The sequence below is a fragment of the Trichomycterus rosablanca genome, chromosome 9 (assembly GCF_030014385.1).
Source record: "Trichomycterus rosablanca isolate fTriRos1 chromosome 9, fTriRos1.hap1, whole genome shotgun sequence".
Lineage (NCBI taxonomy): Eukaryota > Metazoa > Chordata > Actinopteri > Siluriformes > Trichomycteridae > Trichomycterus > Trichomycterus rosablanca.
The window spans coordinates 26,142,860-26,157,080 of NC_085996.1; the positions used below are offsets into that span (position 1 = coordinate 26,142,860).

Below are 14,221 nucleotides of genomic sequence, written 5' to 3' on the forward strand. Positions count from 1 at the left end.
TATAATAAAAGGCATCTCTATTGTTGAAATAGTGACATTAAATAAAAGCAGCATTTGATAAAACACTGACAGACACATCTCTATGCAGTTTCCAAAATCCCACCTGTGAATTAGACTGAAAAGGCAGACTGCTACGCTACACTGCGCTAATTCACCGTGACAGCCCTCTCGAAGATTTACATTCCATGGTGCCATGCTTTTAGCATTGAGATTGTGACAGCAGCCACTGCTGTCCCCTCAGGTGCCACTGTGTCAGGTGTCTGTGTCACCTGGCTTCAGGAACAGAGACACTATCAGAAATCACTCAAGCTTAGCACAAACACTGGTGCCACTGCTGGCCGACATGACTGCTAATTGTTCCACAAGTTTAGCAGGAGCCGCTCCACTGCTGTGGTCTCCTCCGCAGTGTCAGGTCAGTGTTACAACAGCAGTAAGAAGATAGGATGTGTATAATTGTTCCACTAAGCTCATACACGTTGACCAGACTGTAAAACTCTCTCTTTGGCTGATGGTACTACATCAACAATTCAGGCATCAAAGAGACATCTGTGCTCTGTCAGAACCTGAGCTGCTGGAGCCTGATCATTCAGAGCATCCAACACTCTGTCATACGGGTCGGGTCAAATTCAATCAGCATGCACATCATTTCTTGTGTTTGCTGACTGTAAGACATAACAGGGAGATATGTGAGCCAAGTACAAACCAGAAATTTATTATTAGTATTTCTATTTACATTAAAAAAAAAAATGCAACAACACATCTTTTAACCAAAATACTAAATCAGATATTGTTTGAACCTTTAATAATAAATGTATATATATTTTTAAATATAAATTTAAGTTTATACTGGTACAGTATATACAATTTATTAATTTATTTATAAGTTAAAAAGGTAAAAAATAAAAATAAAAAAAAACTAATATTCCAAACAAAAGTTCAGTTCTTTTGTTCAGTTCACCTGCACAGTGTTGTGGAATAATGCTGATCAGGGTGTGGTTCTCCGTACACAAAGCTGATCCACGCATGAACTCGCTTTGTGCAGGTGAAAAGATGCAGTTGGCTATAGCACACGTGTCCGAGGGGGCGTGTATCAGTCTTGTTCTTCTCAATCAGGGCAGGGATCGGCATCAGTGGAGAGGAAGCATCACGCAATTGGGTAATTGGACGCGCTAAATGTAGGGAAAGAAAGGGTAGAAAATGCATAAACTAAAATATACCTAAAAAAAAAATCATCTAAAACATGGTGTGTGTTTTAATGTCTAATGTTCAACTCTGAAAGTGTGCGCTAGTCTATAAGAAAATCAGATTATTACCTGTGCGCCAGGCTTAATATTTTAAACATATTTTTACACAATCAGTACGACGGCGTATTAGGGCCATTGTAAAAAATATTTTTTAAATAAGTTTTGATTTCGAGAATAAAGTCGTATAAGTTTCGATTTTGAGATTAAGCCAAAATATTATGAGAATAAAGTCGAAATTATTTCGAGATTAAAAATTTAATGATTATGAGAATAAAGTCAAAATATTATGAGAATAAAGTCAAAATTATTTCGAGATTAAAAACGAAATGATTATGAGCATGAGTTGAAATATTATGGCCAAAGAGTGAGCAGCCGTCGTAGGTTTGTCAGTTCAGAGAAGCACGGGTCTCTGGATCGGCATGCAAGCGCCGAGGGCCGCTTATAATGAGTGTTATTGTGGTTATCCAATAACCCGCGATTACTTTTGGGTGGCTGTTTGTATTGTACGCTTCCATCCACATGACATGATGACTAGACCTGTCAGTGCAACCATTTATAGCAATGCCATACGGCTTTAGTTTATCATACAAGTCCATCAGGCTCGGTCGAAGTACTGCTGACGACGCAGACACCGAGCGCTCCGGTGACGCACGTTCTTCTAAATAAACAGAGTTTATTACAAAGCCGTTTCAGCATCCTTATACTAATAACAAACTGGTGCTGATGTGCAGGAGATTGGGGATTTCTTTATTTGTGAAACCGATATGAAAGTATAACAAATCATGAACATCCCTCATTTTAATTCAAGGAGGTTGCTATGGCCATAATATTTCGACTTTAATCTCGTAATTATTTTGACTTTAATCTCGAAATCGAAACTTATACGACTTTATTCTCATAATCATTTCGACTTTAATCTTAAAATCGAAACGTATATGACTTTATTCTTGAAATTATTTCAACTTTATTCTTGAAATTATTTAGACTTTATTCTCAAAATCGAAACTTAAAAAATATTTTTCTGGCCCTAATACGCCATCGTACAATCAGGCCAAATCATACTTCATCATGAATCGGTTTGTATTAAGTCTGCTGTCTATTTTGTGATCCAAGGTATACCCCCCCCCCCCCCCACCAATCAGCCTGTTATGATTTAATTGTTTTTTTTCATTCAGATGTAATCAAACTAGTACCATTTTACATGCATAAATGCTTAATTCTTAAATAAAAAAGTCACTCAGTATAATTCAGTATCATTTGCATAACAGATCTAAAATTTTTACTTTATTATGTTAAAGAAACATGCAGTACAAATAAGTTAAGGAATATTTTACTGTTCAACAGAAAACAGACCCTCATCGATTTCCCCATTAAGATTCTTTAATTTAGAGCTTAAATTTGTCTTGGTTTGCGAGCAAAGAGCACATGTATTAGAAGCTGCTTTAAATCTTTAGCCAGTGCTGCGGATGACAGGTAGCCTTGGCTACTGCCTGATTTAGCAGCACATCGGTGAGCTGACCTTCCAGCTCTAGACACAGATTTATTTTGGCGTGCAAGTAAGCCGCATCTCCTCCCTGGCTCTCCTGATGAGAAAGAGAGAAAGTGATTAATCACTGCCATCCGCTTTTGATCTCTGAACGAAAGAGGTGTCGGAAAAGCTGCCGGAAAATAAATGATTTCAAACTGGTGAACGATGGAAGTTTAACCAGCCAGGCAGAAAAAACATGAACAACATTGGTAAATTAAAGAAAGATCATTTGCTTTGTCTATGTGACAGCAAGTGAAAAGCTTTAATTTGAAATGTTATCCAAATATACAAAATATTGCAGTAGTTAGTTCTTAGCAAGGCTGCACAGACACATTCACACACATTTTACACTTTAAATACACACTGCAAAGAACAAAATGTGAATTGATGGTAACGTGTAATCTGCTCGTGTCCACTGACCGTCCACGCCAGGTTCCTACCAGCCAACAAAAGGAGGGAGTGTATGACGTCCCAAAGCGACATCCAGTGAGTGGAGCTGTGTGTGTCCGTGTGTATGCCTGTCCTGCATATTGCAAGCCTCTCAGATTTGCGGTTTCTAAACTAATTCTATGTTAAATGAGTCGATCATGGTCTCTGGATGATGATTGTATGTATACAGCATGTGCATTTTGTGTAAATGTGTGTCAATGGTTGATTCTCTCATCTGTGTCCTTAATCTTCATCGGAATGATAATGTGGTATGTTGGCATGCTGTGTGCTTGCATTTGGTCTTTGTGTTGGGCAGCTGATGACATATTCAATGCCAAGCTTTAATATCATGTTAATTTCATACCATGACTGGGTAAAACAGGGGTGCCCAATACGTCGATCTACCGCACAGTGCACGCTGGTAAATCGCACCTCATTCAAACAGGTTGTGATTGACATGAAATGTGGCCACTGTTTCTTTCATTTGCGGTGTGTTACCATAGCAATGCCTCTTCCAACCTAAAGCACTGCGAATCTCGAAAGTTTTCATTTATCAGTAGCCAGTTTGAGCCATTTTTGCATTTTTCCTTTTGTAACCTACACTGTTTGTGAAGATGAGTGCACAACCACTCAATCGGACATTCAATCGGACAGTCAAGGGCATCTGCTGGACAATTTGGAACTTGCTGGCTGAGGAGAAATATCCAAACGGAATAATATGTGCCACATATTTCACAGCATTTTTGGATCAACCTTCTTGTGTGAATCAGCCTTTTCCCACATGAAAATAATGAAGTTTAGTATATCAGTCCACACTTACTGATGAACACTCAGAAGCCTGCTTCAGAATTAATATCAGCAGCTATTGTCCAGACTACATAAACCTGACTGCCACCATTCAGTGTAAATCATCAGAATAAGGTTAGTGTGATTTCTCAGTCGCTTGCCCTGTAATGCTGAATATCCATCTGAAAAATAGTGAGGCCAACCTTAAAAAGTAGATCGCAATGACCTGTCGACTGAAATAGTAGAGCTCAAGCCACGAACGTATGGGCACCCCTGGTGTAAAACCATGCATGAGCTTATCAAAATGATCCTAAAACTGTTGTATGTCCTGTTCTCATAAGATCCAGCCATTCTCAAACGTATGACAAGCTTCAAGGTCAGACTGCAATTCTTATTCATTCCCTCAATTCAAAGCATCAGATACGATCTGGTAAACTGTTATTGTTGCTACTAAATTCATGCTTTAGTTATAATACTGTTTTGTTTATGTCAGGTTTGAAAATGGCTGTTGTTTTCATATTGCAAGTGTTATCGCTGCTCTGTTTATTCAGTGCTAGCTTTTTTTATTTCGATGCCAGCTTTTTTTACTGACACGGGCCCTGTTTACATCTGTCGTACATTGCTAGAAAAAAATGGCTTTGGCCAATGAGAAGCAATGAAAAAGCCAAGCTGAGGTTTTGAATTGTAGAGTAGGGTCATCATCCAGTTTTTAACTGGGTCCTACATCTGGTCCTCTAATATTTAGACAGATGCATCTCTGGATGCTTCAGCAAGGCTGATACCGAGACAGTGGTAGCCTAGAGGGTGGAGCTTTGGGCTGCTAGTTGAGAGGTTGAGAGTTTGAATCCCAGCTCTGCCTTTCAGCCACTTTCGGGTCCTTGAGCAAGGCCCTTAACCCTTTCGGCTCCAGGGGCGCCGTACAATGGCTGACCCTGTGCTCTGACCCCAGCTTCCAAACAAGCTGGATTATTATAACATTAAAACCACCTCCATGTTTCTACACTCACTGTCCATTTTATCAGCTCCACTTACCATATAGGAGCACTTTGTAGTTCTACAATTACTGACTGTAGTCCATCTGTTTCTCTGCATGCTTTGTTAGCCCCCTTTCATGCTGTTCTTCAATGGTCAGGACTCTCCCAGGACCTCTACAGAGTAGGTATTATTTGGGTGGTGGATCATTCTCAGCACTGCAGTGACACTGACATGGTGGTGGTGTGTTAGTGTGTGTTGTGCTGGTATGAGTGGATAAGACACAGCAGCGCTGCTGGAGTTTTTAAACACCTCACTGTCACTGCTGGACTGAGAACAGTCCACCAACCAAAAACATCCGGCTAACAGCGCCCTGTGACCACTGATGAAGGTCTACAAGGTGAACCAACTAGGTAGGAGTGTCTAATAGAGTGGACAGTGAGTGGACACAGTATTGAAAAACTCACCAGCACAACACACGCTAACACACTACCACCATGTCAGTGTCACTGCAGTGCTGAGAATGATCCACCACCCAAATAATACCTACTCTGTAGTGATCCTGGGAGAGTCCTGACCATTGAAGAACAGCATGAAAGGGGGCTAATGAAGCATGCAGAGAAACAGATGGACTACAGTCAGTAATTGTAGAACTACAAAGTGCTTCTATATGGTAAGTTGAGCTTGATAAAATGGACAGTGAGTGTAGAAATTAAAGGTGGTTTTAATGTTATGGCCGATGTATATGTGATAAATAAAGACATACTATATTGGGAAGATTTGATTTCAAGGACCAATCAAGTCATATTTTAGGTTATGACTTTAGATAAAGGACTTGGCTAGAGGACCACCAGATGATTACCTTGTCATGACAGCCCAATTTCCAGACCTAGACCCTTCTAAAAACTTGTGAAATGTGATCAAGAGGAAGAAAAGTCTCATTAATATGAAAGGTGATGGAACCTCAGTCCCAATTCTTATTGAGTGTGCAGGCATCAAATTCTAAATCTAATGAAGTTGATTCAAAAGGCTTTGTTGTCAGTTTAGCTACACACAGGTCCATATTGAAATGAAATCAAAAACAGGCAGACACGATAATTCAGGTGTTCCTTGGGGAACTCCAGTTGAGCTGCATGCTTCTGGGCTGTGAACGTTTGTCCCACTAGAGAATATTAGGCTACCCTTGCGGAATCTGTTTCTGATAATGTTGCCCACACTTGCCAGGGATTAGCCAACAGCTTTAAATAAATGTATGCAAAACACACACATGCATGTAATTAGTTTCTCCTGTGAGACGGTTAATTGTTAAGCGATTGTTACGATGAAGGATTGTAGGTAAATTTAACACGTGAGAGAAGTTGATAAACAGTATAAAGAGCTTCCTGCAGGATTAGGTTGCATCAGGATACGGCAGTGCGTACGTTCATTTGCAGCTTGAGTAAATTACCGCTGAGAAATCTGAGCTGAATATCACCATGGAGACCATTTAACGCTAACGCACTTTCCTGTAATTATTTGTTTATTTATTTTTACTAGAGAGAAATATGGCCAACCTAATTACAGAACGCTTACTATTGTGTAGTTCTGCACATAGTATGTTAAATACAATGTGAAATCATTTAAGACTTTGTTAATCAGTTTATTGACCTTTAACAAACCATGTACTCAAGCCTCCTTGGCAATTCCTAGAAGGAAGTAAAATAGATAGCACCCTTACAGCTGTAGACAGGAAGTACAATACAATCATGTATTGGATACGACTAGACTGGGAGAAGAACTATGGGGAAAAAACATGTCTTCATGCTTCCTGAAGTGTTAAAATTTTATGCAAATTAATACTGGAAATACTCTATCATATAAGATTACTATATACATATATACTAGAAACATTAGCTAGCTGTCAACCTTATTTTACCCCAGCTTGGGACCGACACCAGTGGCTAGGCTGTTCGGCCAACAACCAGAACCAAGACAGCCAATCATAACACTGATGATAGCACTGCTCAGATTCAAACTCTGGATCTCAGCGTTAGTGGGATAGCACGCAAAATTAGCAAGTGAGCTATCTACCTAGAGAAAACTTAGCTAGCTGTTTACCTCAGTTAATTTATTTATTTATTTTTACCAGAGCTTATTATGGCCAACCTAATTACAAATGCTTACTATTGTGTAGTTCTGCACATAGTACACCGATCAGCCTTGTTTCTACACTCAATGTCCATTTTATCAGCTCCACTTACCATATAGAAGCACTTTGTAGTTCTACAATTACTGACTGTAGTCCATCTATTTCTCTACATACCCTTTTAACCTGCTTTCACCCTGTTCTTCAGTGGTCAGGACCCCCACAGAGCAGGTATTATTTACAGTGTATCACAAAAGTGAGTACACCCCTCACATTTCTGCAAATATTTCATTATATCTTTTCATGGGACAACACTATAGACATGAAACTTGGATATAACTTAGAGTAGTCAGTGTACAGCTTGTATAGCAGTGTAGATTTACTGTCTTCTGAAAATAACTCAACACACAGCCATTAATGTCTAAATAGCTGGCAACATAAGTGAGTACACCCCACAGTGAACATGTCCAAATTGTGCCCAAATGTGTCGTTGTCCCTCCCTGGTGTCATGTGTCAAGGTCCCAGGTGTAAATGAGGAGCAGGGCTGTTAAATTTGGTGTTTTGGGTACAATTCTCTCATACTGGCCACTGGATATTCAACATGGCACCTCATGGCAAAGAACTCTCTGAGGATGTGAGAAATAGAATTGTTGCTCTCCACAAAGATGGCCTGGGCTATAAGAAGATTGCTAACACCCTGAAACTGAGCTACAGCATGGTGGCCAAGGTCATACAGCGGTTTTCCAGGACAGGTTCCACTCGGAACAGGCTTCGCCAGGGTCGACCAAAGAAGTTGAGTCCACGTGTTCGGCGTCATATCCAGAGGTTGGCTTTAAAAAATAGACACATGAGTGCTGCCAGCATTGCTGCAGAGGTTGAAGACGTGGGAGGTCAGCCTGTCAGTGCTCAGACCATACGCCGCACACTGCATCAACTAGGTCTGCATGGTCGTCATCCCAGAAGGAAGCTGACGCACAAGAAAGCCCGCAAACAGTTTGCTGAAGACAAGCAGTCCAAGAACATGGATTACTGGAATGCCCTGTGGTCTGACGAGACCAAGATAAACTTGTTTGGCTCAGATGGTGTCCAGCATGTGTGGCGGCGCCCTGGTGAGAAGTACCAAGACAACTGTATCTTGCCTACAGTCAAGCATGGTGGTGGTAGCATCATGGTCTTGGGCTGCATGAGTGTTGCTGGCACTGGGGAGCTGCAGTTCATTGAGGGAAACATGAATTCCAACATGTACTGTGACATTCTGAAACAGAGCATGATCCCCTCCCTTCGAAAACTGGGCCTCATGGCAGTTTTCCAACAGGATAACGACCCCAAACACAACCTCCAAGATGACAACTGCCTTGCTGAGGAAGCTGAAGGTAAAGGTGATGGACAAACCCAATTGAGCACCTGTGGCGCATCCTCAAGTGGAAGGTGGAGGAGTTCAAGGTGTCTAACATCCACCAGCTCTGTGATGTCATCATGGAGGAGTGGAAGAGGATTCCAGTAGCAACCTGTGCAGCTCTGGTGAATTCCATGCCCAGGAGGGTTAAGGCAGTGCTGGATAATAATGGTGGTCACACAAAATATTGACACTTTGGGCACAATTTGGACATGTTCACTGTGGGGTGTACTCACTTATGTTGCCAGCCATTTAGACATTAATGGCTGTGTGTTGAGTTATTTTCAGAATACAGTAAATCTACACTGCTATACAAGTTGTACACTGACTACTCTAAGTTATATCCAAGTTTTATTTCTATAGTGTTGTCCCATGAAAAGATATAATGAAATATTTGCAGAAATGTGAGGGGTGTACTCACTTTTGTGATACACTGTAGGTGGTGGATGATTCTCAGCACTGCAGTGACAATGACATGATGGTGGTGTGTTAGTGTGTGTTGTGCTGGTATGAGTGGATCAGACACAGCAGCGCTGCTGTAGTTTTTAAATACCGTGTCCACTCATTGTCCACTCTATTAGACACTCCTACCTAGTTGGTTCACCTTGTAGATGTAAAGTCAGAGACGATCACTCATCAGTGACAGTGAGGTGTTTAAAAACTCCATCAGTGCTGCTGTGTCTTATCCACTCATACCAGCACCATGTCAGTGTCACTGCAGTGCTGAGAATGATCCACTACCGAAATAATACGTACTCTGTAGTGGTCCTGACCATTGAAGAACAGCATGGAAGGGGGTAACAAAGCATGCAGAGAAACAGATGGACTAGTCATTAAGTGTAGAACTACAAAGTGATTCTATATGGTAAGTGGAGCTGATAACATGGACAGTGAGTGTAAAAACAAGGAGGTGGTTTTAATGTTATGGCTGAACTGGCTTTTACTCTTTAGTGTTGTTTGATTGGCTGCTTGCTGTGAGAATTTGCTATTGAACACTGCATACCAATATAAATGACATTAAAAGATAGTTAAATCCCGGAACATTACTTTAGTTCTCATTGTTTTTATGTGGTGTATAGTCGTTTAGTCACTTATTTTCTCCCCTGCTTTGTTCTCTTCTTACAGTGTATCACAAAAGTGAGTACACCCCTCACATTTCTGCAGATATTTAAGTATATCTTTTCATGGGACAACACTGACAAAATGACACTTTGACACAATGAAAAGTAGTCTGTGTGCAGCTTATATAACAGTGTAAATTTATTCTTCCCTCAAAATAACTCAATATACAGCCATTAATGTCTAAACCACTGGCAACAAAAGTGAGTACACCCCTAAGAGACTACACCCCTAAATGTCCAAATTGAGCACTGCTTGTCATTTTTCCTCCAAAATGTCATGTGACTCGTTAGTGTTACTAGGTCTCAGGTGTGCATAGGGAGCAGGTGTGTTCAATTTAGTAGTACAGCTCTCACACTCTTTCATACTGGTCACTGAAAGTTCCAACATGGCACCTCATGGCAAAGAACTCTCTGAGGATCTTAAAAGACGAATTGTTGCGCTACATGAAGATGGCCAAGGCTACAAGAAGATTGCCAACACCCTGAAACTGAGCTGCAGCACAGTGGCCAAGATCATCCAGCGTTTTAAAAGAGCAGGGTCCACTCAGAACAGACCTCGCGTTGGTCGTCCAAAGAAGCTGAGTGCACGTGCTCAGCGTCACATCCAACTGCTGTCTTTGAAAGATAGGTGCAGGAGTGCTGTCAGCATTGCTGCAGAGATTGAAAAGGTGGGGGGTCAGCCTGTCAGTGCTCAGACCATACGCCGCACACTACATCAAATTGGTCTGCATGGCTGTCACCCCAGAAGGAAGCCTCTTCTGAAGTCTCTACACAAGAAAGCCCCCAAACAGTTTGCTGAAGACATGTCAACAAAGGACATGGATTACTGGAACCATGTCCTATGGTCTGATGAGACCAAGATTAATTTGTTTGGTTCAGATGGTCTTAAGCATGTGTGGCGGCAATCAGGTGAGGAGTACAAAGATAAGTGTGTCATGCCTACAGTCAAGCATGGTGGTGGGAATGCCATGGTCTGGGGCTGCATGAGTGCAGCAGGTGTTGGGGAGTTACATTTCATTGAGGGACACATGAACTCCAATATGTACTGTGAAATACTGAAGCAGAGCATGATCCCCTCCCTCCGGAAACTGGGTCGCAGGGCAGTGTTCCAGCATGATAATGACCCCAAACACACCTCTAAGACGACCACTGCTTTATTGAAGAGGCTGAGGGTAAAGGTGATGGACTGGCCAAGCATGTCTCCAGACCTAAACCCAATAGAACATCTTTGGGGCATCCTCAAGCGGAAGGTGGAGGAGCGCAAAGTCTCGAATATCCGCCAGCTCCGTGATGTCATCATGGAGGAGTGGAAAAGCATTCCAGTGGCAACCTGTGAAGCTCTGGTAAACTCCATGCCCAGGAGAGTTAAGGCAGTTCTGGGAAATAATGGTGGCCACACAAAATATTGACACTTCAGGAACTTTCACTAAGGGGTGTACTCACTTTTGTTGCCGGTGGTTTAGACATTAATGGCTGTATATTGAGTTATTTTGAGGGAAGAATAAATTTACACTGTTATATAAGCTGCACACAGACTACTTTTCATTGTGTCAAAGTGTCATTTTGTCAGTGTTGTCCCATGAAAAGATATACTTAAATATCTGCAGAAATGTGAGGGGTGTACTCACTTTTGTGATACACTGTATCTCCGGCCTCTGTCCATGTTTTGAGCATTAGTAAGAGTGAAATGGCAGCCCGTGGCAGCCGGCCGACTCCCATTGCTTTTTCATTACAGCCAGTTCTAATCTCTATCCACGGACGGGTTTTAATTAGCTCCATATACCTGCCAGTCTCGCTCTGTACCTCGATGCTAACTGCTCAGCACACACACAAAGAGGCCCAATAATTCTGCATCTAGTCCTTTTTACTGATCATACTGTACTTGATGTAATTGCATGTATGTATTTGCTTGTTTGCATGCACATATTTGTTGGAACTTATGTAATATGTGATAAGGTATGGAATTTTCTCCCTTTTTTTTCCCTTTATCTCTCACTTTTCTCTACACTTTCCGTCTGTATGGTGTATTTTGCAGTGTTGTGGGATGTGAAATGATAGCAGATGTTGTTCATGGTCCCTTGCTCTTCTCCAGCTCTTTACTCTTGAGAGAGATCCATACAAGGCTATTACTTTCCCATTAGAGCCCTTCTGGCAGTCTGTTGAAAGATGGCCTATCTGTTTGCTTTTCCCCAGTGCCACTGTGCCTGGGGCTCAGCTCAGGGTTAGCGCTAAAAAAAAGAAATAAAGAATAAGATAATTTGTAGTTGTTATGGCACAGACTTGTTGCATTTAGATAGGACAGAGGCTGGAGATTGTAGAGACCATGAATGAGCTGTGTAAAACACACAATACTGCACCCAAACTTTAAACCCTGACCTTACGTGTACAGGTAGGTCCTTATCCACCATATCTGCATCTATTTCACCCTTCCACCCTTCACCCTGCCATCCAGCAATTCTCACCTTTTCTTGTTTGTATGTTTCCATCTCATCCCATTTCCTATTTAACACCATGGTATTGTTACAGAATGGATTTACTGATGAGAAAGATCTACTGGAATTCAACACTGAACTAGACATGGTTCCACAGGTAAGGTTAACATAGGTTCACATATGTGGACACCCCAACAATTACAGAGAAACCTCAATTTAACAGACCTTCATTTAAAAGATTTAAAGTCGGACAAACTGAATGTCCGATCAGATTGTTTAAAATTCCCTTGAGAAGAGTACCAAGACCAGTAGTTCAGTAATAGCCGGCGCACATCTTTCTGTTTACATGAGTGGTAAGCTTTATTTTACCAGGAGGCTCTCTTTGTTCTCGCCTTTTTTATGTTTGTTTTTGTTTTATGCTTTATTTTTGCAAGTTTTAGTGCTTAGTTATGGCTTTGAGAGCCAATACACCTGGTATGAGTGTTTAACACACCTCAGTGTCAGTGCCCTTTGTGTTGGTGCCCTTCACTGACCCCTTAACATACCCATTTTTCTGTCAGACCTTTCTATTTGACCCCTGATTGTTCCTTTAGAGCATGAATCTTTACAGGCCAGTGCATTTTCATACTGAGCAGCCTGTAGAAGAACAGACAATAAATGTCTCTAATCTTATTTTCTCCCTGTGTCAGCTCAAGGGGCATTAAAGGTCAAACACAATATGAGGAGATTGTTCTAATGCTCATACCTGCACAGACTTATTGAAGATGATCCTGAATAATGGATTAGTACTTAAGTGAATTATCCCATTATATGAATTTATGCATATTTTGGGTCTAAAGCAGTTATGATAGTGTAAAAAATGCACTGTATGACCAAAAGTATTTGGACACCTGAACAGAAGCTTGTTGGACCTCTATGTGATTATTTCAGCTATCATTTCAATAGCCATTCTTCTGTGGGAATTTGTGCCCATTTAGTCAAAAGATTTGTATTTGTATTTGTTTATTCCAAAGCTGCTCAATGGGCTTCTGTGCGGGCCAGTAGGGTTTCTTTAAGCCAAACTTTTCTTTATAGACCTTGCTTTGAAACAAGAAATGGCCTTCCATAATCTGTTGCTGCAAACTTGGCAGCCTATAATTTCCTTTATATAAATGATTTGTTACACCTGTTTGCAATTGCTGTGGCTGAAACACATGAATTCAATAACTAAAAGTGGTGTCCCAGTACTTGGGTAGCACTGTCGCCTCACAGTCCTGGGCTCGATTCCCAGGTGGAGCAGTATGGGTCCTTGCTGTTTCGAGTTTGCATGTTCTCCCCGTGTCTGGGATTCCTCCGGGCGCTCAGGTTTCCTCTCAAAGTCCAAAGACATGCAAGTGAGGTGAATTGGAGATACAAAATTGTCCATGACTGTTTGACAATGAAGATTTGAACTGATGAATCTTGTGTAACCTGTCATGTCATGAATGTACGTCTGATTTTTAATTGCCACTGACCTCATGCGGGCCGGTTGAAGATGGCCGTACAATGCCCAGGTCTGCTTTAGTTTGTTACGTTTCTATTTTATTTATCAAGGCTAAGAAGTTTAATATACTTAGCTGTCAGGACTGACAATTAAAATTACTATAATCTTTTATTTATTACTGTGATCAGTTAGCATTCCATTATTTCTGATGTATTGTTTTTTGTTGCCTTGAACATGAAATTTATGAAGAAATATTATTTTTAGAGCAAATTGTCAGGCAGTGCAGCTGGCCCTGATGATTCTCATTATTAGTTGGAATATTCATTGAAAAAGGGTCAGCTTTAAACTGTGAATCACAGATGACATTACTGTGTTACAGAAAACCCTGTCCTGTGCATAACCAACACCCTACTGTCAGAGCAACACTGCACACAACTCTGCAGTTTGAATATCAATGTGTGCAATTTTATTATTTATTTAGTTCTAAATAGGTCCTATAATCCATATACTTATTTGCAGTGAATTCCAGCCTGTTCTTTGTATTTTTTAAATGGTAGGTGTATTTATCATCATTACTATCATTATATCACCATTATATCACCATAATCCATATAACATTGTATTCTCACTGCTGCTGCATAGCCCTTTCTGCTTATGCCAACTCTGTGCCCTGAGGTAGGTCCCGGTTGTGTGGGAATGGTGAGAGGAGGCAAAGGTACAGCAATA

General features: G+C 41.0%; 1 protein-coding gene across 4 annotated transcripts in view; it reads left to right on the forward strand.

Annotated features, from left to right (window-relative positions):
* Positions 1-14,221, forward strand: part of dab1a (DAB adaptor protein 1a) — a 254,109-nt gene that overhangs the window by 210,951 nt on the left and 28,937 nt on the right. For 2 of the 4 annotated variants that reach the window (XM_063001302.1, XM_063001303.1), the window contains exon 9: positions 3,205-3,258. The exons of 1 other annotated variant lie outside the window; for it this stretch is intronic. In XM_063001302.1, the coding sequence (XP_062857372.1) occupies positions 3,205-3,258 (54 nt within the window). Of the gene's footprint in view, positions 1-3,204; positions 3,259-12,127; positions 12,191-14,221 lie in introns of all 4 variants that reach the window. One more of the 4 variants, XM_063001305.1, reaches the window with a different exon arrangement.